At 36.7% G+C, this 26,378-nt stretch overlaps 1 protein-coding gene across 16 annotated transcripts in view; it reads left to right on the forward strand.

Annotated features, from left to right (window-relative positions):
• Positions 1-26,378, forward strand: part of LOC142349375 (myotubularin-related protein 13-like) — a 235,257-nt gene that overhangs the window by 160,379 nt on the left and 48,500 nt on the right. For 14 of the 16 annotated variants that reach the window (XM_075400867.1, XM_075400878.1, XM_075400880.1 and 11 more), the window contains 5 exons: positions 4,617-4,870; positions 19,599-19,928; positions 20,293-20,475; positions 24,549-24,677; positions 25,009-25,029. In XM_075400867.1, coding sequence (XP_075256982.1) covers positions 4,617-4,870; positions 19,599-19,928; positions 20,293-20,475; positions 24,549-24,677; positions 25,009-25,029 — 917 coding nt within the window. The remainder of the gene's footprint in view (positions 1-4,616; positions 4,871-19,598; positions 19,929-20,292; positions 20,476-24,548; positions 24,678-25,008; positions 25,030-26,378) is intronic. The other 2 variants (XM_075400874.1, XM_075400882.1) reach the window with 1 other exon arrangement.

Raw genomic sequence — 26,378 nt, forward strand, 5'->3', positions numbered from 1 at the left:
TTCAGCCATTTTTGCAAATTTTTTGGCTACTTAAGCTTTTTTGCCCATTAGTTTGTTTCATTGCATTCACTGCATTGGGGTTGAATAGACGCCTATTGCTCGAAAGAATTTTGAGATCTCAATTTATCAAATTTTGATATTAAACAGTAATTATTTTGAGAAATTTAACAAAAAATAGAAGAAATCTAAGTTTTTTGTCAATTTCTCGCAGTTTTTCAATTTTTACTAGAAATTGGATAGTTTGTGAGCCTGTTTCCTATTCTGTTGTTGATTGATTTTTTGTTTTCTCCATTTGATTTTAAAAATTTAGTTTTATGTGCTCTTATATTATTGGAGGAATTAATTGATTTTTTTAAAAGTTTTGTTGGTTTTTAGGCTAAATGACCCCTTAGTTGGCTTTGAATTGCTTTTATTATAGCTGCAAAGCTGTAAGATGAGCTCAGGTGATATATGTGGTGATCTTGGTTTTTTGTTTCGTCGTCTCACGTTCTTTTTCGTTTTACGTTTGTTCACACATCAAAGCTGAAAAAGTCAATATTTCTGAAATGACCTGTTCCTCACTATGGGCATTTGCCGGCGTGACGTCATTTCTCACTCTCTAGCAAAATTTTTTATATGTTATTTGCGTGATAAGTTTTCAATCATTCGTGACTTAACTCACTCAAAAAAAATGGCTTTTGCACTTTAAAGTTTAAGATTAATTTGGATTAGTTTAAGGTCAAAGAAACTCATGTGTGTATTATAAGCCCCTAGTGAAAAGGCTTCTGTTCAATGAATTTTCACACGCTTTAATAATTTATAGCTAAATGTTTTACATAGTTTTTAGGAGCGTCGACAACTGTTTCAACTTATATCTGTATCTGTTTCTATCTCTATTATACGGTACACAAGTCTATTCATTTGCAGCTTTTCCGACAATCTGCCGGCTATGTTTGCTTTTTGACAATTTTTTCGGTTGTTTTTGTATTTAGTAGTTTGCTGAAAGTTTGTTTTTGGCCGAAACGACTCTTCGAGTCGTTTTTGGAATTCCTCCGGCTATGTTTAAGATGTGTCCACACTTTTTTTCGACTTTGATTTTTTGTTGCTATCGATGTCAAATTAGGGTTTTAATTTTAGTGGATTAGTAAAAGGAGCAAAAACAGGGGTGGTTTATGTCGCGAAACTTTTCAAGCTGTTTTCAAATTGGAGGTAGATATTGGTGTTTGATCAGATTTTTGCTTTTGAAAGCAAAATTTTATCACGACCGGCAATTATACCTGCGTTTTTGCTGATTTTTATCCTGGTTTTGCCGAGTTTTTTGTGCCTATACTAAGTCTGATTAATAGTGGGTAGAGCTAGCTATCTGATGAGGCATATTTGAAGCTTCTCAATTGTTCAGCTTGCATCAATTTTTTTATAATTTGACCCTACTTCCCAAAAAATGTGGGTGATTTTCTGCTTTTTGCCCGTGTCTGTTGTCTTGTTTATGAAAGGCTTTCTTGGCTAGCTAATGATACATTACAGAAGTTATTCAAGTTTTCCAATTTATTTCTAAGAGATTTCAATACTTTGTCAGAACTTGTTTTCAAAAAATGTCGGATTTTTGGAGTGTTGCCCAGTTTGTAGCTTCTTTCGCTTTCCAGTTACTCAATCTCACCAATAACAGTTCTCATTGGCTCTCTAACCCATATTTGAATCTATTAATGTGTTTAATACTTTGACTTTGTTTCTTTCCAAAAAATATCATTAAATATTTTTAGTTTTGACCATCTTTGTTGTTAGAATTGTTTTTTTTTAACGGCCTGGTGTATGGCAGATTCGTGGCTCTCTAGTGAGGCATAATTGCTTTTTTTTCGTTCATATAAAACTGTTTTAACACTTTTATTACTAGTTTGGGAAATAATTTCAGTGATTTTTTTGAGTTTTGCTTGTATTTGTAATTTTTTTGTCCGAAGACTTAGTATCGTTAATGAAAGGTCCTCTTTTGTTCTCTTGTACGTCTAAGTTAACTCAGCCGTTATGTTAAGTAATTTTAACTCAAGTAGAATATTTTAAGTTTTCCATCAATGGTTTGTTGAATGACTTCAAGGTCAAAAAGCGAAATCAGAATTGGGGTAAACCAACAAAGCCCGGAAACTAGTACTTCATGGTTAAAGACATGAATTCGTGCAAGAAGTTTTTCAGAGTCTTTTGGAGTATATGGCTAACGGATATTGGTACTGCGCTCAATGTGCTCATATTTAGAGGCCAAATTCACCACATTTTTGAAGCTATCATTGTAAACGTTTTTTTTTTTTTGAATTTTTTGCTCGACCGTTGCGTTATTGTTAGAACATCCTTCGCTCTTTAGTGACTTCGTCACGTTTGACTTCTTAGTTTATGCGTGTTCTCAATCTGAAATTACGTCTGTTGCTAACACAAAGGTGGTTGTTAGTGAGAATTTAGCAGATCCGGTAACGCTTATGTGTGATTTGGTAAACTGCCTTCCGGGTGCGATTTTTTGATCCCACAAAGTTTTTCATAGCTGTAAAATGCCCCCAGCCCTCGTTCAGAAGCAATTTTACCGAAGTTCCTCGGTTTGCTTTCAATATCCACCGTCAACCTCTCAAATGCTTATAATTTTAATAATTTTAGTCTCACCTTTATTTTTTTGAATTCGTTTAACTTTTTTTGTTTTACGTAGGTCACCATTTTTTACTTCTGACTCATCCCACTCACTTCAACAGAATGGAGTTTTACATGAACTCAATAAATCGATGTAAATACGTTTAAGGTCAGGAAGTGAAATCAGGAGAAATGGGATAAACGAATAAGGCCCGGGATTCTAATGGTTAAAAACTTAGTGCATTAAGTTATCAAAGTCTATTGAAAATTAAGGGAAAATTGATGAGACAGCCGAATTTCTTTTGGTGACAGTGGTTTTACTTGGTGAGGTAATGAGTTAATGGTTTAATACAAAAGGTAATGGCTTCAGTTGCAATTACGTTTTTTTTTGTGAAGTTTTAATGCTTCGAGTCGCTTCCGGAATTCTTCCGGCTATTTTTTTTCTTTGTTGGACGAGTATGGTGAATTTAGCCTCTAAATTACAGGACATTAAGCTCAATACTAATAACAATTAGAGTATACTTCTAATTGTTATTAGTATTGAGCTTAATGTCCTGTAATTTAGAAGCTAAATTCATCATACTTGTCGCTTCTATTGAAGCTGCGGACCAAATTAGAACAGTTTTGCACACTTGAAAAAGAAATTCGGCTGTCTCATCAATTTTCCCTCAATTTTCATTAGCCGGCTCAGCTTCTCAGCCGGCTATACTATAGCGCTCCTATTTTTTTGCCTCGTCGTACTAAATTTTTTTTTGCTTTACCTTAGTTCACAGCTTGTTCAACATTTTGCGTGAAATCTTTTTGACTTCTCGAGGCTATTTTCACTCTTGTCTCATTCTGCTAAAATTGTTTTTAGACAGAAGTTGCTCAGCAAAGCAATTCAAAATGAACTGAGTCAGTATCAAAAAACGAAATCAGAAATTGAAACGGGGTAAACCCATAAAGCCCAAATGTAGATGCCCGTTACTCGAACTTTGTTCTTAGTTACCATCTCAAATGCTTATTGGTATTTATACTAGCCCCTTTGTCGTCTCACTATGAAACAGAATTATGTTCAGCTTCAAAATGACATCAAAACAGTTCGCACTTTTAATTTGTTTGTGTACAAAATTCATTCTTTTTCATTAGTTTTTTCTCTTCTTTCAATCCCAATCTCGGTTATGAGAATCAATGGCGGCTATTTTCCGGCAATCTACCGGGTGTGTTTCTCGTACTCTTTCAGTCCCATGGTCGATCAGTGGGCTGACCCGCGGCTTTTTTCCGGCAGTCTGACGGCTATTTGTTGTTATTAGAGGTGAATAAGTTGCCGAGGACTACTTATTTGTTTCCCGGTAGAATGTCCTACAAAGTAGCCGGACTTTTACGTGTTTCAAAATTTTTGTTTTCATCTCGTAATTTCTTAAAACTTGCGAGGCTGAAGTACTTACCGTTCCTCATACAGATGTCGTGGCTTAATCAGGTTGACCTCCTGTTTGCTTGATTATGAAATCGACATCTTCCCAAATTAATTTTCTTAAAAATTGTGGGGTGATTCTTGGTATGGTGGAAGATTGTTCAATATCGCCGCGGATACATCTGATTATACTCGAGCAATATATAAAAATAAATAGTCAATGATATAGTCTCTGGTTAAGTTTCTTGATTATCTCATTATTTATGAATTATCGTTTCCCATTCTGTGTGTTTGAAGTGGTCCATAAAAATTGCGCTGTGAACAATCGCGCTTTTTAAAATTTGGCTATTGAGCAAGCTCTGGTAGTGGGCAAATGGTAGAATGTGAAAAACATTGTTTGGCTTTGCTCCAATTAGGGTCACAGCTAGTGCTTTCAACAATCATTCGATTTTCTCGATGTCTTCGCACCTCTTATTGTCAGCGCCAAAGCTCATCACTGCGTCGTGTTCCTGCAAGATTTGCAGTTTACATTTTTAATGTTTGTTGAATGCGTTAGCAAGACAGTGTGGTTAATAATTGGGTAAATGGATGCTTCTTTTCATCAATTTCAGTTGGCTAATATTCTCTTCATAAATTTCAGGTGTTCAAAAGAGGAGGGGGCTTAAATCAAAGTTGAACGGTGGACTATCAGCCACCGATTCGATGTTCCCAGGCGACTTTGAGTCAAGTGCTAACCATGCCTCCACCTCCGCCTACGACAACGATCAGGGTTGCCATAGTGATAATTCTTCTTTCATTATGGATGGAGTTTCGGTCACCAGTCTCCCCTATGCAATGATGGAGACGAGGAATCCTGCGCCACTTTTCATATTTGTGGGAGATGTCAAAGACAAGGTAAAAATTAATTATAAACAAATTGTAATGAGTTGGTCGGGTGACAATAACACTTGAGATATTTCTTTAGATATTTTGTTAACTGCTCTCAAACGAAGATTGTAGCAATTATATTAGTCCTGCTGGTCTTTTTTATAGCTGCGAAGCTGTAAGCTGAGCGAAGCTATATTGCGGTGCTCTTGGTGTTTACTACTCGAAGAGTATTGGTTTTCTTCAGGTTTTTTTTAACGGAAGTACTATTCGTTCAGACGCTGTTTTGACCTAAAAGCGTAAGTGAGTAAAATTGCCGTGTGAACTATTTTTTTCTAGAGCGAGAGAAGTTTTTTGATCATGCGCTGCGTTTAATGAATGACTTTTTGACTTTGAAAGTAGATTTTGACTGAATGGCACCTGAAAGTAACCGTTTTTAGCCGTTTTTTCGTTTAAATGGCTCAATTTGTTTGCTTGTAATTTGGTTTTTGTAGAAATTATTTTTATTCGATGCTATATTGAATTGTCAACCTCGGAATTTGATACCACTGTGTTTTGTGGAGCCTGAAGATAGCGTTTCAAGTTCAACATTGGCACATATTTCTTGATTTTTTAGTTTTTGTTTGTTTTTTTTTTCTATTAATTTTGTCATTTTGGATCTTTTAACCGTCTGTTTGTCAAAAATCAGTTAATATGGCAACTTCTTTTTGAAAATTCATATACTCAACGCCTCTCTCTACCTCGATATAATTTTGTTTTATAAAATTGTACTTATGCTAATCCGATTTTGGTAGTTTCTTTCCGATTTTTGTCAGTTTTTTGGTTTCTAATTTGGTTTTACTTACTAGAAATAGTCTTTTTGTGCAAGATGAGGGGTTTCAATTTCGTTTCAATAAAAGTTCAATCACTTTTTGGCGTTAAGTTTTTGAAAAACAGTTAACACTTTTTCATAAATGCAGTCTTAAAAGTTTTTTGACAATTTTTTGCAAAATGTTCCAATGTTTCGTCTTTATGAATTCTACTATGACTAGTTATAGTTTCTATGTCTTCAATGGTGAACAATGAAATGTATTCGTTTTTCTTGAACTTTTTAAATTGATTTTCAAAACTTCCAAAAATCAAGATTGTCTTTCTGTTACGGTGTTCCTTACATCGTGCCCATATTCTTCACATTCTAGTCAGTAACATTCTAGCTTTGTTGTGGCACATACATTTTTTCGTTAAATTAATTTTTTTCAGTTGTTAAAAAATTGAATGATTTCAACCTTTTCTTAGATTTTTGTCATTTCTTTGGTTTGCAATTGATTTCATTCAACATATGGCAGTACTGAGAGTTTGCTAGCAAGCCTTTTCCAAAATGTCCACTTATTACTTTTTACTGCAACCTTCTTCCGGCCTTAGTGTTAATTTAATCGATTTTTTGTCTTTGAATATTCTTCTGCTGTTTATGTCTTTTCTATGATCAATTTATTTTTTGAATTAGTACGAAATCATGTTGTCTAGCATAAGTACAACAAGGAAGAAGTATGCGCTGTTTTTGGTCTTAATTGCAGTGATTAGAAGTGTAATTTTAGTAGTTTCTAATTCTTAAATTTGAGCATTCTTTTTTGAAAAGATTTATTTTTGTTTCTAATATTATTATCTGCCGTTTGCTTTCCCGATCTTTGAGATTAGAATCGTGAATTAATTGGGGGCAATTGATAGCATTGTCAGCGTTTTCAACCTATCAGTATTTTGACCGTCTTAATTGTTTCGGATTTTTTTGACGTTACCAAATGTTTTCAATATTATGAAATTTTGCTGCATTTTGTATCTCTTGGTAACAGTGGTTTAAGTTGACCAATGTTTAGATCAGACCTCGCAAGGTAATGAGTTAATGGTTTAATACAAAAGCTAATGGTTTCCGCTGCAATTACGGTTTTGCATGTGAAGTTTTGACGCTTCGAGTCGGTTTCGGAATTCTTCCGGCTATGTTTTTTGTTTCGTCGTTTGACGCTCTTTTTTCGTTTTACATTTGTTCACACAGCAAAGCTGAAAAATTCAAGTTTTCTGAATGACTTCTTCCTCTCACTAACGGCATTTGCGCGCGTGACGTCATTTCTCACTCGCTTTAGCAAAAGTTTTTAGGTTATTTGCGTGATTAGATTTTGATCATACGTGACTTACCTCACTCAATGAAAAGACTTTTGCACTTTAAAACTTAAGTTTAGTTTGAATTTGTTTAAGGTCAAAGGAACTCATTTGTGCAGTAAAGGTCCCTAATAAGAGGCTTCTGCGGAATGAATTTTAACAAGCTTTATTAATTTATCGCTGAATGTTTTTTACCTAGTTTTTTGAGCGGCGTCGATTTTTTTTCAATTTAGATCTGTATCTGTTTCTATCTCTATTATGTGGCACGCAGGTCTATTCTTTCGTAGCTATTCCGGCAATCTGCCGGCTATGTTAAGCAAAATTTTTTGTACAACCGACTTTTCAGTTTTTTTTCTGTCCATTTAACTTTTGGTCCCCAGAAACAGAATAAACAGGTAAAGCCCGTAGGGCATTAGATCACCGAGTTGTTAGTTCCCTTAGAGCCGTAGGCTCTTCTTAGTCTGCGATTAACCAAAACTGATGAGACATAAATTCATGGTGTGAAGGGCGGGGGTCCTCCATTTTCTTTGCCACACAGGGTGGTTGGTAGCCAATGCGTTCGAGCTTTTGCCGCGCGGAGGTGACACAAACATCACCACGCCCTCACTTTCACTCCCTACTCCCCAGCGGTCATCCTCCACCGCACGCTCGACCCCCCTTTCCGCTTGCACCACCTCCTCGATAAAGCTTAAACCAGCCTTCTGAAGCCGCAGATAGGTGCTGACAAACCAACCGCTCGACAGTTGTTTCGGAGCAATTCACCCGAGCAGTTAGTCGGTAACGTTTAAAAACTATAGCACAGTGTAAGTAAACAACATCTAATGTTGTATCGCATTTGAGTCCGTTTTACCGTGTCTCAAACACAATTTAAGCAACTCTCGTTGCAATTAGAAGAGTTGTATAATTTACCGATAAAAGAACTTGACGAGTACTACAGAATCTTGAGCAGTAACCAAATTCTGCTTTAGAATTAGGCTATCTTTTTCTGCCACTCTTTTCTCGCCATTGTTGCTTTATGAAAACAGGGCCAGAGTAAAGTAGTACAATCAACTGCTGTGTGGCGTAAGTAATGCAACTGTTGTAATCGCAACAAGAGCTAATTAATTGCTCTCAAACGAAGTTTGTAGCAATAATTATATTAGTCCTGTCGGTCTTTTTTATGCGATTTTTAGCTTGACCGATTTTTTGTCTGACGCTTTCGACTATTCGTCCTCAAAAATGGGATAAACAGGTAGCGCCCAGTGTGCATTAAGTGCTCTTAGAGCCTTTTAGTTCTGCGTCAGCTCAAACTGTTTTGGAGACTTATACTTATGGTGTGAAGGGCGGTTTTTAGAGGTCAATGCCCTCGGTGCAGGTCCCCCCGCATCAGCCCTCGGTGCACCCCTCCGTTCACCCGTTTATAGCTACGAATAACCGCTCGCTGAAAACGCAAATTTATATTATTTTGCACAACTTTTTCAAGCTTTTTGAAAATATTTGATTGTTTTTAATTGCTCTCAAACGAAGTTTGCAGCAATTATATTAGTCCTGTCGGTCTTTTTTTTCGGACCGATTTTTCGTCTGACGCTTTTGACTTTTCGCCCTCAAAAACGGGATAAACAGGTAGCGCCCAGCGGGCATTAAGTGATCTTAGAGCCTTTCAGCTATATTTCAGCTCAAACTGTTTTGGAGACTCATACTTATACTTATGGTGTGAAGGGCGGTTCTTAGAGGTTGAAGACACCCCCACTGTTGACCCCCCTCCCCTATTGTCCCCAATCATCCTCGGGTGTAACCCCCCTCCCGTGGCTAGCTGCTGACGAACAACCGACTTTCTAAAAACGCAAGTTTATACTATTTTGCGATTTTCAAGCTTTTTGAAAATTTTTGACGTTTTTTGATTTTTGTTAGCCCTAGGTGTCAAGGAACCTCCTCAAGGTTTTAAAAACAGGTTACTGTGTAGTTTCTAGTGTTAATGTAATGGTTTCGACATTTTACCATCACGAATTTTATAATAAGTTACTGACAATTTTTAATGGTAATGGAATAGTTTTTCAACTTTTTAATGTCACAAATTTTAGCAATTTTTTGATAAAACTTGCTTTTTTCAAGTTTTTTGAAATTTCTTGTCGTTGTTTAGTTTTTTTCAGCCTTAAGAACCAAGGAACACCCTCTAGGGTTTGAAAATAGGTTTCTGAATAATTAAGTATTAAATGGAATGTCATGCCATATTTTTACATCACGAATTTTAGCATATTTTTGATCTTTTTTGCATTTTTTCCACTATTTTATTTACATTTATAGTCATTATTCAGATGTTTTGAGCCTCCAAGGTCAAAAAAGCCTCTGTTAGGTTTTGATAATAAGTGATTGGAAAGTTTATGTTGGTCATGGATTAATTTTCAAATTTTTAAAATCAAGTTTTAGCAATTTTTAAAACTTGCAATTTTTTGTCATTTTTTAGGTTTCTCTAGCCTCAAGGGCCGCGGAATTTCCTCTAGGGTGTGATAATATGTTACTGCATAGTTCTCTCTAGCCTCAAGGGCCTCATTTTTTAGGTTTCTCTAGCCTCAAGGGCAACGGAATTTCCTTTAGGGTTTGATAGTATGGCAATGGAATGTTCTTCAAGATTTTAATATCACGAATTTAAGCAATTTTTTTTGAAAAATGTTGCAATTTTTTCCTGCAACAGAGGCCCTGGGACCTCCTCCAAGGTTTGATAATAAGCTGCTGCCTTGTTTCTACAGTTAATGGGATTGTGATCAACATTTTTTAAAACTCCAGTTTTAGTAATATTTAAAAACTTTAAATCTTTTAGTTTTAAAGTGACTTTTCAATTTTTTGAAAAATTTTCATGTTCCAAGCGTATGGTTCTTTATGAGCCAGTAAAACTATTTCAGGCTTGAAAGGGATACTGGATAGTCTCTTGAGACAAGGAAATGGTTCTTAAGATTTTAATGTCTTGAATTTTAGCAAGATTTTATTAAAATTTGCAATTTCCAAATCTTTTCAATATTTTTTGTCCTTTTCTTAGTTTAAGGACCATTTCTGGCCACCGAAACTTTTCAAGTCTCGGAGATGAGTTACTTGACAGAACTTTCGAGACAGAAATTGTTTTGATTTTTTTATTGCGGAGTTCAAAACTTTTTTTTTTAGTTTTGCCTTTTTCAGTTTTTTTTTCTATGTGATTTATTTATTTAAAAGGTTAGAAAACTAGAGGTTGCAGTCTCGAATCCAATCATGGCAGATAGTTCTGTCTCCTTCTCTCTCTTTCGGTTGGGGTTCCTTTCCTTCTCTTTCTCATTCACGTTTTGTCTCTCTCTCTCTCTCACACACTATCTCTTTGATGATTCCGCACTTCAGCTGCTGTTATGTGGCGTAATGTCACCATCTCTGATCCTCATTATCAATGAGTTATAGTTGAAATATTTTTAATCGTAAATGATCTAACAGGCAATTTTAGGAAACCATTGTTAATTGCTCTCAAAAGCAATTTGTAGCAAATATATTAATCCTGTTTGTCTTATGCAATTTTTCTTGTGTCCGGTTTTTCGTCTGACTCATTCGACTTTCGTATTCAGAAGCGGGATAAAGAGGTAGCGCCCTGAGGACACTAAACCGTGGTTAGCTGTTGACGAAGCCAACCGCTCGCTGGTCGTTTGAGAGCAATTCGCCTGAAGTTAGTCGTTTATGTTTGGTTTTTATTATACCTAGGTGTCAGGGAACTTATTCAGGTCTTTTTAATTCAAGGGGCCAGAAAACCTTGTAAGAAGTTTGATAATAAGTTAATGACAAGTTTTTATGGGCCATGGAATAGTTTTTCATCTTTTTAATATCACAAATTTTAGCAAGTTTTCGATAAAACTTGCATTTTTCATGTTTTTTGAAATTTTTTGTCAGGTTTTTCAGCCTCAAGAGCCAAGGAACCTCCTCTAGGGTTTGAAAATGCGTTACTGTATTTTTCTAGAAGTAAAACAAAGTCTTGCAAAATTTTAACGTCACGAATTTTAGCATTTTTTTCGACAATTTTTACCATTTTTTTTTGTTTTTTTTTTTACATTTATAGTCATTGATTTTTTGAGCCCCATGGGTCTAGAAACATTTGTTAGGGTTTGATAATAAGTGACTGGTAAATTTTTTTTGATCATTGATTAATTTTCTACTTTTTAATATCACAAGTTTTACAAAATGTTTTTTTAGATTTTTTGTCAATTTTTTTAGGTTTCTCTAGCCTCAAGAGCCACAGAAGCTTTCTCTAGGGTTTAATAAATTGTTACTGCATACTTTCTACTTGTAATGGAATGTTTTGCAAGTTTTTAATATAACGGATTAAAGAAATTTTTCAAAATAGTTGCAATTTTTTTTATGTTTTTGAATTTCTTCGGCATCAGGGGCCTTGGGACCTCCTCCAGGGTTTGTGATGAGCTGATGCTTAGTTTCTAGAGTTAATGAAATGGTGATCAATATTTTTTATGACTCCAGTTTTGGTAATTTTTGGATTCATATTTTTAAATTTTCGGAAAGTTTTTTATTATGTTCCAAGTTTATTGATCTTTGAGCTAGTGAAACCTTCGGGCGTGAAACAGGGATACTGGATAAGACAATGAAATGTTTCTTACGATATTAATGAAATTAATATCTTGAGTTTTAGCAAGATTTTGGTAAAACTTGCAATTGTTTACAAAGTTTTTAAATATTTGTCTTTTTCTGAGTTTAACTACCATTACTTGCCAACAAAACTTTTTAATTCTCGGAGATGGGTTACTTGACAGAACTTCCGAGGCAAGAAATGGTTTTGAACTTTTTTCACTGCTTGGTTGAAAACTTTTGCTTTTAATTTTGCTTTCAGTTCTCTATATGATTTATTTACTAACAAGGCTAGAAACTAGTGGTTGCAGAGTCGAATCTCATGGAAAAAATTTCTATCTTTTTCTCTCTCTGTCGGTAGGGGTTTCTTTCCATTTCTTTCTCGTTCAGGTTTTATCTCCTTCTCTCTCTCTCTCTCTCTCTCTCTCTCTCTTTGTTGATGTGGCACTTCAGCTGCTGTTATGTGGCGTAATGTCATCATCTCAGATCCTCATTAGTCATAGTAGAAATGTTTTCATCATAAATGACTTAACAGGCACTTTTTAGGAAATCATTGTTAATTGCTCTCAAAAGCAATTTGTAGCAAGTATATTTATCCTGTTTGTCTTTAATGCAATTTTTTATTAGGCGCATTTTTCGTCTGACCCATTTGACTTTTGTCTTCAGAGACGGGATAAAGAGGTAGCGCCCAGTTTGCATAAAATTCTCCTACTAGTCTTGAAGTCGTTCAGCCCACTATTGTTATGATTATTATTTTTATTAAGACTTCGTGGGTATGCCACTGGGAAATCACACCCCGCGTTTACAATCTAGGATTGGCACGACAGTTTGTACATAAACAAATAAATATCCAAGTACAGGGATTGTTTTCAGTCAATGTCCATTAAAATAACTCCACATGTGTTCAATAAGTTTGTTCTTCAGATTCTCCGGGTTTAAGAAATCAAGAGCTCTTAGGACGACGTTTATTCTGAGTCCAGTCCTATACCAAAAGTTTTGCCTCTGTATTTCATATCTAGTGTCTGGAAGCACAACACGTCTCCTCCCGCTGTTGGTGATGTTGAATTCTTTCGAAAAATCGACTTTGTACCTTCCTTGCAAGATGTTACTGAAAAGTAGAAGGTCTTTAAGCACTTTAATGTAGAGTGGTGGTAATAAGTTTGATTTGACCAAAGCATCCTTGTAGTCTAAATTTCCGCAAATCCACCTCAGAACCTTTTTATTGAATTTTTCAATGATTTCGAATTTCGTTTTTCTTAGTTCCCAGCATTCGGATGCAGACATTATCGACATTGATTTTGTTGATCGGTATAGGTCGGCCTTACGCTTGGTGCAAATGATCGGGGACGTACTTCTCAACCGAAAGAACGATTTTCTGGCCATTCCAACTCTTACTTCCACATGCTCGTTCCAGTTTAGTAATTCATCCATGAACAGGCCAACGTCACGAACAAGGCTTTTGTGGTTTAAATTTCTTCCATCCATAATAAAACAAAAATCTTCTGGGGTGTTCTTATTTCTACCGTACTGAAATTCGCTAATGGAACATTTTTTCAAATTGAATAGTAGATGGATTTGCACACTCCAGTTGTGAAGGGCTTGTAAGTCGGTTTGAAGTTTTTCTGAGGATTCTTGTTCAGGTCTCGCATTGTAAAGCAGTTTTAAATCGTCAGTGAATGGTAAGGCTAACGATGAGAAAACAACATTGGGGAGATCGTTTATGTATATCAGGAAGAATAATGGTCCAATACCGATCCCTGTGGTACTCCAGATGTTACAGTTCGCTCATTTGATAACTGGTCACCTATTCGCACTCTGTGTTCTTCCTAATAAATAGTCTTGTATCAGTTCGAATAAAGCCTTGGGGATGGGAATTTGATGTAACTTTTTCATCAGGATACTATGTTTTATTTTGTCAAACGCTTTGGAGAAATCAAGTAAAATAAATAAATTAACAGAGTCTCTCGAGTTCAAGTGTGAGTAAATATGAGATAAACTGTATAGTAATTGTAGTACAACAGAACGTCTTGGCCTAAAACCAAATTGGAATTTGCTTATACGATCAGCAAACGCAGTGTAAATTGGTGCAAAGATAAATTTTTCAATTGATTTTGCGACAATGTTTAATAGCGTAACTGGCCTATAGTTCAAAACTTCTCTTCTGTCACCATCTTTGTATATCGGACTGACAATACCAGTCTTCCAAGCAGATGGAAATTTGCGCAATCGCTTGATTTTACAGAACAAGTTTTTAAGGGACGTAGCTATTGATCCCCCGAATCTTTTAAACAGTATTGGTGGTGTCGAATCTTGACCTCTGCTCTTCGAGAGGTTAAGTAATTTAAGCTCTGTTTTGATAAAGTCTTCCGTAATTGAGATGTCATTTTCCCCAAAATTATGCTGTTCGCTTGGTTCGAAGTATTCATAACCGTCATCAGTAACTACCGTAGCAAAGTCATTATTGAAAAGGTTTGCTTTCTCGAGATCTGTGCTAGCTTCCCTTTTCAAGTTTTCAGATTTTATGACTGGTGGTAGACTATCCTTTTTCAGGCTTTTCAAATAGTTGTAGATTCGTCCTTTGTGTCTGCTGGCAGAAAGCTTTTGTTTGTACTCGACTCTATCGTTTATTTGCAATTGATCACATTCCTCAGTGAGCTTTTTCAGTTTTTCAGACGTACAGAGTCCCTTTTTCTGTAGTTTTCTCCGCTCAGTTTTAATCTTGTTCATGTAATGGGATGTCTCTGCTGATGTCCATGGAGGCAGTAGTTGTCTATTTTTAGTTCGAACAGGAACATGTATTTCGATCAGTTTAAGTATCCATTCATACCAGAGATTCGTGTTAACATCCACATTGCTATAGCAGTACGGCTTGAATGGGTTGGCAATAATAGCCTCATTCAACGAATCAAAATCACAATTGCAGTAGCTAAAGTATCTCGTTGATGAATTTTCTGAAACTTTACTATTAATGGATACATTAATCGTGATGGGGAAAATGGTCCGAAAACCGAGAAAGATTTCCGCACAAAGTTGTATCATTGATGATTGGATCTTCATTGCACAACACAAGATTAAGAAGGCTCTTCTTTGTTGTATTGAAATCGATGTATTGTTTTAAATTCATATCGAACAGAAGCGAAGCGATCTGATTTTCAGATTTGTTTGCAGAATCATATGTACTCCAGTTAGTGTGAGGCATATTGAAGTCACCGGATAAGAGGAGACGCTTGGAGCACGTTTCCTCAATGAGGCGGAATAACTTCTGTAAATCCTCAATAGATATCCGGTATTTGCTTCCCGCCGGAGGGTTGTAGAGAACTGCGATGTAAAAAGGTTCTAGGCCAATTAACTTGGTAACGCGAAGTGAAGATTGAACTGATAAGGGTAATTCAGCCACACTTTTTCAGCCATTTCCTCGGATTTGATTGTTTTCTGCACAGCTATCACACCTGCACACCACTGTGACGAGAGGCATCTGATTCAGTTGATATATCGCCTCGTATAATATCATAATCGGGAAGGAACAGTTCCGCACTTTTTATGTCAGTAGTGAGCCATGTCTCAGCTAAAAGTAAAACGTCGAAATCAAGTCTGTATACATAGTCAGCAAATTTAATTCTTTTGTTAAAGTTGATCAAGCTTCTTACATTGTATAGTAAGATATTGATAGATTTTAGTCAGAAGCCGAATGCAGCAAAGTTTGAAACCGTTTTTCTGCGGCGTTTTTGAACCTGTAGCTGACTTGCAGTTCCCCTAATTGTGTATCTGTAGTTTATTGAGTCGTCTCCATCCTTATTTTTAGCTTCCTCGATCATTGAATTTATTTTTTCACGGGTCTGTCTTGAGCAGTCATGAGAAACACTGATCAGTTGGAGTGTCGAATCTGTTTCCTTCAAATTTCTCAATGATCTAAAGATGCTAATCTATCCCTTTTCTCTTTGAGGACAATTTTTAGCGGTCTCGGTTTTGGTGAGCCTTCATTGCTAACTTTCCCAATTCGTATAACTATTTGTATTTGGTTTTCATCCAGATCAATCCTTAAGCCATCTTCGCAGATTTGATGAAAGACTTGTAGGTCCTCACTTTCTCTTTCCTTGGGGGTTTCGAGTTTGCTTTCTGGAACATTAAATAGTACGAGATTGTTCTCCCGTTTTTCATTGTTCTCCTTTTCTTTTTCCTGCTGTTGTAGAGTTTCTTTCATTTATTTTCTTCATGTTTGGTATGGGAGTCGGTACATTGCTTTTTTGCCATGATGTCTTGATTTGATCCGGTATCTGCTGCTGTTTTTCAATGACTAAATTGATTTTGTTCTCAAGCTTTTGTTCAATATGCAACATTCTTTCATCAATGAATTTCTGCACTGTGTTTTCAAGCTTAATCTCGTTCAGTTGTCGATCAGTTAACTGCTTTTGTTTGCAGGCTAGCTTACTGCCGATTTCATTGATATCATCGGGTTCATCTCTGAGAAGTTTTTTACCACTCTCTTCGCAATCTTTACACAACCAAATAAGCCCTGAAGTCTTTGCAGACATCTAAGGACACTTGTAGCAATGCCGGAACAATCACCGGCGTGGTACCAGCAACCACATTTAAAACACGAAACTGATCCATCTTTGCATTCAAGATTACAGGTACCACATGGGTACTTCGTTGATAGAGTTCTAGCTTCATCTCCCATTTTCAAAGAGTTCAAGAAATCAAGAGTACAAGCCCCTTCCTACCAGTTAAGGTTGCGAAGGCACTTTTATTTGTAGAATGTCGTAATCGTCTGAGCCCCTTCCTACCAGTTAAGTTTGCGAAGGCACTCTAGCAAAATCAAAATCAAACAACACACTCGTGCTTATAACGAAAGATAAACAGATCGAATAACTTTACTACTTAGAAATCGTCAGAGCCCCTTCCTACCAGTTAAGGTTGAGAAGGCACTCCAACAAAAACAAACAACACAATCAAAAAATCAAAAATTACCTATTGAGCTGTTTCTTTCCTCCTTTTCGCTTTTTCTCTCTCCTTCTTTGATGGCTTGTTTTCCTTTGGCTTACACTGTTTCGACCTCTTCTTCTTGTCTCTCTTGTAAAGGCTTTTCACGTTCTTTCTGTGCCGCCAAACAGTTGAGAGCAATCGGGCTTCAAGTTCAGTGGACGGGTGGGTTTGTTTTAGGTCGTCTAAAACTTTGAAATCTTTACTCTTGCAATGGGATAGAAGGTTTGATTTAACGTCTAATATGTTAATTTGGCTCTCCAACAATTTGTGAAAAATGTCAGGGGCTCCTTCACGTCTACAATACACAACGGCTTCGATTCGATTACTGAATTCACGCAGTATTTCGATTAACTTTTCAACACTTATGGCCCTGTAGTTGTTGCTGTTATGTTTGTTTATCGAATTACTGATAACGTCGTGCCAAATTATAACTTTGTGTTTTCTGGCAGGTGTACCCTGTCCTCTCAGTAGAGTTTGTAAGACCTTCAATGGGTTTTTAGCGTTCTCGTTGAAGCTGAGCCCTCCAAGACTGTAACTTCTGCCAAATAATTCACTTCTGAATTTGTAGGGTATCCTTTTGATTGTAGCATTCAGCGAGCTTGCACCAATTATGTAAACCATAAATGCTGGCCTCTAAAATCCCTTTCACGAAAAGGGCTCTCAATAATCCGGTCTTTTCATACAAACACTATTTAATAAGTCATCAAGTATGCGTCATCAAGTATGCGATTAACAGAAACTGTTTTGAAGACTTATACTTATGTTGTGAAGGGCTGTTCTTAAAAATCGATCCCAAACCCCCACCCACCCACCGCCCGCACATCAGTCCCCCCAATCCGCCTTTTCACCCCCGCTGCAGTGCACCCCTGGTGAGCTCACCTTACGCGCCTTCAATTAATCTGAAGCTAGCCTCACTAAACCGTGGCTAGCTATTGGCGAAGCCAACCGCTCGCCAGTTGGTTGAGAGCAATTCGCCCGACGTTAGTCGGTTATGTTTAATTGCTCTCAAACGAAGTTTGTAGCAATTATATTAGTCCTGTCGGTCTTTTTTATGCGATTTTTTGCTTGACCGATTTTTCGTCTGACGCTTTTTGACTTTTCGTACTCAAAAACGGGCTAAACAGGTAGCGCCCAGCGGGAATTAAGTGCTCTTAGAGCCCTTCAGCTCTGTTTCAGCTCAAACTGTTTTGGAGACTTATACTAATGTTGTGAAGGGCGGTTCTTATAGGTTGACGACACCGCCACTGTTGACCCCCCCTATTTCCCCCACCCCCACCGCTCTGTTGCCACCCACCCCACTGTTGCCCGCCCTCGGTGTAACACCCCCCCCCCTATGTGCCAGGAAACCTCCTCTAGGGTTTTATATTACGTTACTGCATAGTTTCTAGTGGTAGTGGAATGGTTTCACTAATTTTAACATTTTAACATCAAGAATTTTAGCCTTTTTTTTGACAAAACGTGCAAATTTTTTCAATTTTTTCGACATTCATAATTTATTATCCACTTGTTTCCGGACAAGTTGCCAGAAAACGTCCTTAAGGAATTGATAATAAGTTACTGGAACAATTTTATTTGCCATGGAATAGCTTTTAGTTTTTTAATTTGACAAATTTTATCAATTTTTTTTATAAATTTTTTTTCAGGTTTTTGTTGACTTTTAGGTTTCTCTAGCCTCAAGACTTGAGAAACCTCCTCTAAGGTTTAAAGTAGAAACTGTATAATTTTTAAATGTAATGAATTGTTTTTGCAGATTTCGACATCACGAATTTCAGCTTTTTTTTTTACAAAACTTGCAAATTTTTAAATTTATTGTCAGTTTATTATCGTCATTATTGTCATATGCTCAGGTTTTTCAGCCTAAAAGAAAATCTCCCTTAGAGTTTGATAATGAGTTACTGAAAGATTTTTGTTGGCCATGGAAAAGTTAAACTTTTATCACAAATTTTAGCAGTTTTTTTTTGCATTTTGAAGTTTTTTGAATTTTTTTTGTTTTTTTCTTGGTTTCTGCAACCTCAACAGCCACATAACCTCCTCTAGAGTTTGAGCTTAGGTTACTGCATAGCTTCTAGTTGTAATGGAAGGTTTTCAAGATTTTAAGATCTGCAATTTAAATTATTTGCAATTTTTTCAAGTTTTTTTGAGACTTCGACTTTTATCATTTTTTCCGGCACCAGGATCCTACGGAACTTCTCCAAGGCTTCGTGAAAAGCTGTCGCATAGTGTCAAGGTTCATGGAATTTTTATCAATATTTTTAATGACTTCAGCTTTTGCACTTTTTTGATAAAATTTAATTTTTTAAATTTTCAAAAAATTATTATCATGTTCCAAGTTTATGGATGTTTTTGAGCCAGTAAAACTATTTAAAGCTTGAAATAGTGATACTGGATAGTCTCTTGAGACAATGAAATTGTTTTGAAGATTTTAATGTGTTGAATTTTAGCAAGATTTTGTTAAAACTTGCGGTTGTTTTCAAAATTTTTGAGTGTTTGTTTTTTTTTCGCAGTTTAATTACCATTACTGACCAACGAAGTTTTTCAAGTCTTGCAGATGGGTTGCTTGACATAACTCAGGAGAGAAAAACTAGTATTGAACATTTTCACTGCAAAGTCTGGAAGCTTTTCTTTTAAATTTTGCAATATTTTGCAAATTTTTTAAATATCAGTTTTCTATTTGATTTGTTTACTAACAAAGCTAGAAAACTATAAATTGAAGAGTCGAATCAAGCTAGCGCTAGCTTCAATAAAACGTGGCTAGCTACTGACAAAGCCAACCGCTCGCCGGTCGTTTGAGAGCAATTCGCCTGACGTTAGTCGGTTATGTTTACAAATAGTACCGCATGGTTGTGATTGCCCTCTTGTTATGGTCCGCTTCGCCTTGGAGTTTGATAACTTCTCTTTGGTGATATCTGATAACTTTTCGTTACTGTTTGGTAATATTCATTCTCAACGATTTAAGCGTCGATTTTGTCAGTCATGAATGACAAAATCGATTTTAAAATAAACTTTTCAAATATTTATCTAATTTTGTATTTTTGGTTAATTACCTCATCTATAATAAGCTCTTTCAAATCTGTTTCAGAAAAACCCCTTTCTGAACATTGGAGAAATAGCTGAAATCGTGCCTGTGGAGGTTCTGAGCTCCAGTCGTCTTCGAGATTGTTTCACAAACCTCCTCAGCTCACTCGCCCCACCCGATGCTCCCAAGAGGTCTAAGTTTGGACCACCAGATGCGAGCGACCTTTTCTCCACTGACGCTAGTGGTGGTAAAAGTGGGAGTAGAGAGCATGTTGATAAATGGCTGCAGCAGGTGTCTAAGTTATTACACGTGGCAATGCAGGTGGTGTCAGTCATGGCACAGGGCAAGTCGGTGATGCTGTGTCTCGAGGACCATAATGATATGACTGCTCAGGTATTTAACATCATACATCGTTAGATTTTTATAGCCTTGTTTGAACAATCGTGTCCGTGAACAATCTCATTTCACATGAGACGATTTTATTAAACTGAAATGATGGCTTTCAAGACAAGAGGTAATTGACTTTTGGTAATTGACTTTTCCCCAACAACGCCTGAGGTCATTTAAAATCAATTAGAGTTTGTTTTGGCTGACATCCGACCTTCTTATCAAGTTCTCAAATATCCTCTTTTGTTTGTGATACTCTACAGCTCTTTTGCCTTCTAGCAAAGTGATGCAATTAAGTCTAATAATTGTAAGCAAGAAAGATCTGTCTTGGAATTGTTGAAAAACGTATAAAGAGAATGTTTACTTTTAGGTTGCCTCGTTGGTTCAGCTGGTGATGGATGCAGAATACAGGACGGTGGAGGGCTTTTGCACTCTAGTAGACAAAGAGTGGCTATCTTTTGGACACAGGTTCAAGTACAAGACAGGACAGCTGGACTTCCCCTCCAACGGTTTCTGTCCCACCTTCCTCCTCTTCCTAGATGCTGTCAATCAGGTGCGTCTTATAAAATTTATTGCTTTCTAGATAATCATGGCTGCAAAGGGTCACACATTTGCTCCAACATATTTTGCATTTTAGAATGATTAATTGCTCTCAAACAAAATTTTAATGCTATTTTTCGCGTGACCCATTTTTATTCTGACCCTTTTAACTTTTCGTCCTCAAAAACCCGCCTCAGTCAACCCCCCCCCCCCATCAGTCACTCTCGCCCCTACTCAACACCATGCTTGGCCGATCAATATCTTTCGAACAGATATACTGCAATGGCATCATTGAGAAGCCCCTGAAAAACTGAATCTATTGAAGATACATTTTAATTTGTTTTTATTGCTGCGAAGCTGTAAGCTGAGCGGAGCTATATTGCGGCGCTCTTGGTTTTTTACAATTCAAAGAATTTGAATTGTATTGGGGCGCTGTCTTTTTTTTATAGCTGCGAAGCTGTAAGCTGAGCGAAGCTATATTGCGGTGCTCTTGGTTTTTTTTTGTTTCGTCGTCTGACGCTCTTTTTTCGTTTTACATTTGTTCACACAGCAAAGCTGAAAAAGTCAAATTTTCTGAATGACTTCTTCCTCTCACTAACGGCATTTGCGCGCGTGACGTCATTTCTCACTCGCTTTAGCAAAAGTTTTTAGGTTATTTGCGTGATTAGATTTTGATCATACGTGACTTACCTCACTCATAAAATGACTTTTGCACTTTAAAACTTAAGTTTAATTTGAATTTGTTTAAGGTCAAAGGAACTCATTTGTGCAGTAAAGGTCCCTAATAAGAGGCTTCTGCGGAAAGAATTTTAACAAGCTTTATTAATTTATCGCTGAATTTTTTTTACCTAGTTTTTTTGAGCGGCGTCGATTTTTTTTTCAATTTAGATCAGTATCTGTTTCTATCTCGATTATATGGCACGCAGGTCTATTCTTTCGCAGCTATTCCGGCAATCTGCCGGCTATGTTATGATCTGTTCACACATTTTCATGACTTTTGTTTTTTTTTGAAGTCAAATTGGAGTAGTGATTTTGGTCACGTCGAAACAGGAAATGGAGCGAAAAAGCGAGTGTTTTTGCGGCGTGAAATTTTTCGCTCTAATTTTAAAGTAGAGTGAGGAAACAGTGTTTGAACAAAAATTCGCTTTTTCGCTAGTGGTTTTGTTCACATGCGGCAGTGTTCACTTTGATTTTTACTGTTCTTTTTATAGCTGCGAAGCTGTAAGCTGAGCGAAGCTATATTGCGGTGCTCTTCGTTTTTATAATTCAAAATTCAAAGAGTTTGAATTTTATTGGGGCGCTGTCTTTTTTTAAAGATCTTTTAACATATTTTCATGATTTTCGAAGTAAAATTGGAGTAGTGATTTTGGTCACGCCGAAACAGGAAGGGGAGCGAAAAAGCGAGTGGTTATGCGGCGTGAAGTTTTTTCGCTCTAAATTTAAAGTAGAGTGAGAAAACGGTGTTTGAACAACAAATTCGCCTTCTCGCTAGTGGTTTTTTGTTCACATGCGGCAATTTCACTTTGATTTTTACTGTTTTTTCGATTTTTTTTGGATTGGATTTTTTTCTAACTGGTTTTCCCAATCCATTCATTGTTCGTTCTAGGTCGTTTTGAGTTGTGAGTCAGGACTTGTCCTGCTATGTTTTGTTTTGTCGTCTGACGCTCTTTTTTCGTTTTACATTTGTTCACACAGCAAAGCTGAAAAAGTCAAATTTTCTGAATGACTTCTTCCTCTCACTAACGGCATTTGCGCGCGTGACGTCATTTCTCACTCGTTTTAGCAAAAGTTTTTAGGTTATTTGCGTGATTAGATTTTGATCATACGTGACTTACCTCACTCAATAAAATGACTTTTGCACTTTAAAACTTAAGTTTTGTTTGAATTTTTCTAGGTCAAAGGAATTAGTGCAGTAAAGGTTACTAATAAAAGGCTTCTGCAGAATGAATTTTAACAAGCTTCACTAATTTATCGCTGAATTTTGTAACCTAGTTTTTTGAGCGGCGTTGATTTTTTTTTCAATTTAGATCTGTATCTGTTTCTATCTCTTATATGGCACGCAGGCTTATTCTTTCGCAGCTATTCCGGCAATCTGCCGGCTATGTTTTTCAATTTTTTGGATCGAATTTTTTCTAAATGGTTTTCCCAATCCATTAATAGTTTATTCCAGGCCTAGTTTTGTGTTAGAATTAAATTTACATTTCTCCCTAGTGGTTTTTGTTCTCCCTAGCCGTTTTTTGACATTGATTTTCTGTTTTTTTTTCTTTTTTGATCTGATTTTTTTTAGAAATGGTTTTCCCAATTCACTCATAGTCCGTTCTAGGTCTAGTTTTTTGTTTAGTCAATGGAAATTCTTTGAATTGTTCGTCAGGACTTGCTATGTTTTTTTGTTTCCGTCGTCTGACGCTCTTTTTCGTTTTACATTTGTTCACACAGCAAAGATGAAAAGACAAATTTACTGAGTGACTTCTTCGTCTCACTAACGGCGTTTGCGCGCGTGACGTCATTTCTCACTCTCTGTAGCAGAAGTTTTTCGCGTGATTAGATTTTGATCACAAGTGACTTATCTCACTCAATAAAATGACTTTTGCGCTTTAAAACTCAAAGTTTAATTTGAATTGGTTTCAGGTCAAAGGAACTCATATGAGCAGTAAAGGTCCATAGTAAAAGGCTTCTGCAGAATGATTTTTAACAAGCTTTATCAATTTATCGCTGACTGGTTTTACCTAGCTTTTTGAGCGGCCTCGATTTTTAATTTATATCTCTCTGTTTCTATCTCTATTGTACGGAACGCAGGTCTTTTCTTTCGCAGTTATTCCGAGTTTTCTTTCGCAGTTATATCTGCCGGCTATGTTATTTTATCGAGGATAAAATGAGGCTCATGGGTTTTTTCCACTGTTACCTTTTCACTATTCAGAACGCCTAAAACTAATCTAATTATACTTTAAATTTTATGTTTGTTGGCTTTGGAATAGCTGATGTCGATCTGCTTAGTAATCTGAGCCTTCACTTGGTTCTTCACATTTCAAAGAGTCGTTTTCCTTATTCTACTGGCTGTGTTTTGTTTTGTCGACTGACACTATTCGTTCACACATCAGAGCTGAAAAGTTTGAATGACTTCATCCTCTCAATAATGGCGTTTGCGCGCGTGACGTCATTTCTCACTCGTTCAAACTTTTTCGACTTATGGCTGTATCTGTTTCTATCTGTATTATGGGGCACAAAAGTCTATTTTGCTGCCATCTGCTGGCTATGTTTTCAAGATTTTATTGTTGATTTTTCGGATTACATCATCAACTGTTTTGTGTTTTTTTTTTCGTATATTATTGGCTATCTGTAGTCTACGGTACTTAAATCCTTTTCTAGACGGTTTCGTTATTCTTCCATCTGTGTTGTCGGAAGTTAAAGGGATAGCCTAAAACGAGGCCAAAGTCTGGAGATCAGAGATTGGCTCTTACCTCGGTTTTAATGTAATATCTGTAGTCGTGGACCTCTTATTATCAGTCCAAAAAGGTTTTTTTTCCTTTCAAGTTACGAATTGTTCTCGGACGTTTTAAGCAAAGTTTGAAGCAATTATCGTCATGCGCAGGATCGTCTTTTTATGCAGGATTATCGCTTGACCTTTGTTTCGACCTTATAACATTATTTCGTTCGCTTGAGCGATTTACGTATAATTTCTGTCATCAGAAATGGGATACTGTATAGGAACTTGTAGACCTTGCGGGCATTAAAGTGTGTCCTAGAGTTTAGTATGCTCTTTATTTGTACGGTTCACCAAAGCTGCCTGCTAAGTAGAGCTTTGAGGCGCCAAGGAAGTTTTGCTTTAATTTAGATCTCATCCCTCTTTTTGCTGCGTCATTTTTCTATTAGTCCTCTCCAAAGCACTACAACCAAACAACTACCACTTGCCTGCTGTTCGACAGCAATTTGTTCGATGATAGACTACTACGTTTCAATTTTAACTGGACAATCAAATGATTCATTCTTTCAGCCTACGTTGGCTGTTTCTACTTATTATATTGGGTTCAACTTCGTTCTCCGCTTTCAAGAAGTCACGAGGAGCTATAATGTATGTTGATGTTTCAGGCGCTGCTGCAACACCCTAGTGAGTTTGAGTTCAACTCTTTCTTCCTGCAGACTATCGCTTACCACCACATGTCCAACAGATTCCCCACCTTCCTCGGAAACAGCGAACTGGACCGCCTGAACCTCATGGTACGCACATACTCATAATTCTACTACCGTCATGCTATGTGTTCAGTTTTGCTACATTAATCAATCTTTTATGGTGTGAAAATATAAGCAGAGTTGCGAATAGAAGAGTATAAAAGTATAGAAGAGAAGAGAAGTATCTATAAAAAGTATAAATTTTATGTACCTTATTTTGATTGTCATCGGTACTTCTAATACTTGCGATAAAGTTTCAGTATTGTGGCAAAAATTTCACATTTATCTTAATTTGTATAAGATTTTGTTTACCAGAGTAATGGAACCTCAGTTATAAGCGATGTGAATAAGTGAGTAACAGATGTTTTCTGTGTTTCAGAAAGACCTTCGATCTAACACAGTTAGCATGCATGAGACAAAATTTATCATTTTACTGGAGCAATTTGACCTCGCACATGCTCATGTCTTTGATAATTCTCTCATTTTGCCTGTTTTGCATTATTCTTCAAGAAGTGTATTTTACATCTGTGCAACTGCGTTGATATAATCCACACTTATGAAATCATTTAGCCTCGAGTCCCCAAAAATTTTAGATCTGGGTTTAAAAACTTTGATATTCTAAGACTTCTTTTGAGCGTTGAATTCTGTTTGAGGACATTTGGGTATCCACTTTAAGAAGTTAAAGAAGTGTTAGGAACTTTAAGAAAAGTTAGGAAGAGTCTCCGCTTAGGAAAATTTAGGAAGAAAAGTTAGGAACTCTCCGTTTCAAGAAGAATTAGGAACTCTATGCTAGCCAGGCTTTGTTTTGTGGATTTAGTTTTGGCTTGTCAATCTCTTTTGTGGAGAGATACGAAGGGACTATCAATGAAAAGGTTTTGAAAAGTTAAATCAATACTTGCAGAGAGTATTCGACATTTTTCAATTCTAGAAGAAAAAATCAGGCTTCAAAACTTTTAGGGTCTCTGAGCAGTAGCACCCACCCGCCTCAACCTCTCTCCACATTCCACCCCTAACCCGCACCCTCCCCTACTCCGCTCAACATCGTCTCCGCTCCCCATTGTTATTGAGCCCCTTTTTCTACACTTCCCCCTCTCAGTTAAACGTTAGCTATTACCCTAAGCGCAAGATAATAATGACGAACCCAACCGCTTGACAGTTCTTGAGAGAAAATTGCATTACGTCAGTCGGCTATGTCCTTATAGCTGCAAAGCTGTAAGCTGAGCGAAGCTATATCGCGGTGTTCTTGGTTTTAAAATGCAAGAATTGGATTGTATTGGTGTCCTGTCTTTTTTTGTAAGAGGTTTTTAAACATTTTCATGATTTTGATCTTACAAAACGTGGTAAACAGGTAAGGCCCGGTGAGCATTAAGTTTTATTAGAGGACCAAAGGCGGACTTAGTAACCCTTCAAGTGCTTAGGGTGGTAATAGCCGCCCTCATCTTCTCAGACGGCTATTATGGCGCTCCTTTTGCAATCTGGATTTAAAAGTCCATCAGGTGCTTAGAGTGGTGCAGCTGCTGGGATTTCCTTAATTCAAGGTTAAAAGGTTATTTTGAGGAGTTTGTGCCCACCATTTTATTGCGCTTTTTCGTCTTTTTTCGAGTTTTTTTAATCAATTTGGAATTGACGTCTATCAAAGCTGATAAAGATCTTTTGCAAGATACAATTGCTTCTCCGACCATTTTATTTGCTATATGTTTTGGTACTGTAAACATAAACAAGAAAAATGATACTAATTTTTTTCTTTTT

This window comes from Convolutriloba macropyga, chromosome 11, assembly GCF_964194025.1.
Source record: "Convolutriloba macropyga chromosome 11, txConMacr16.3, whole genome shotgun sequence".
Lineage (NCBI taxonomy): Eukaryota > Metazoa > Xenacoelomorpha > Acoela > Convolutidae > Convolutriloba > Convolutriloba macropyga.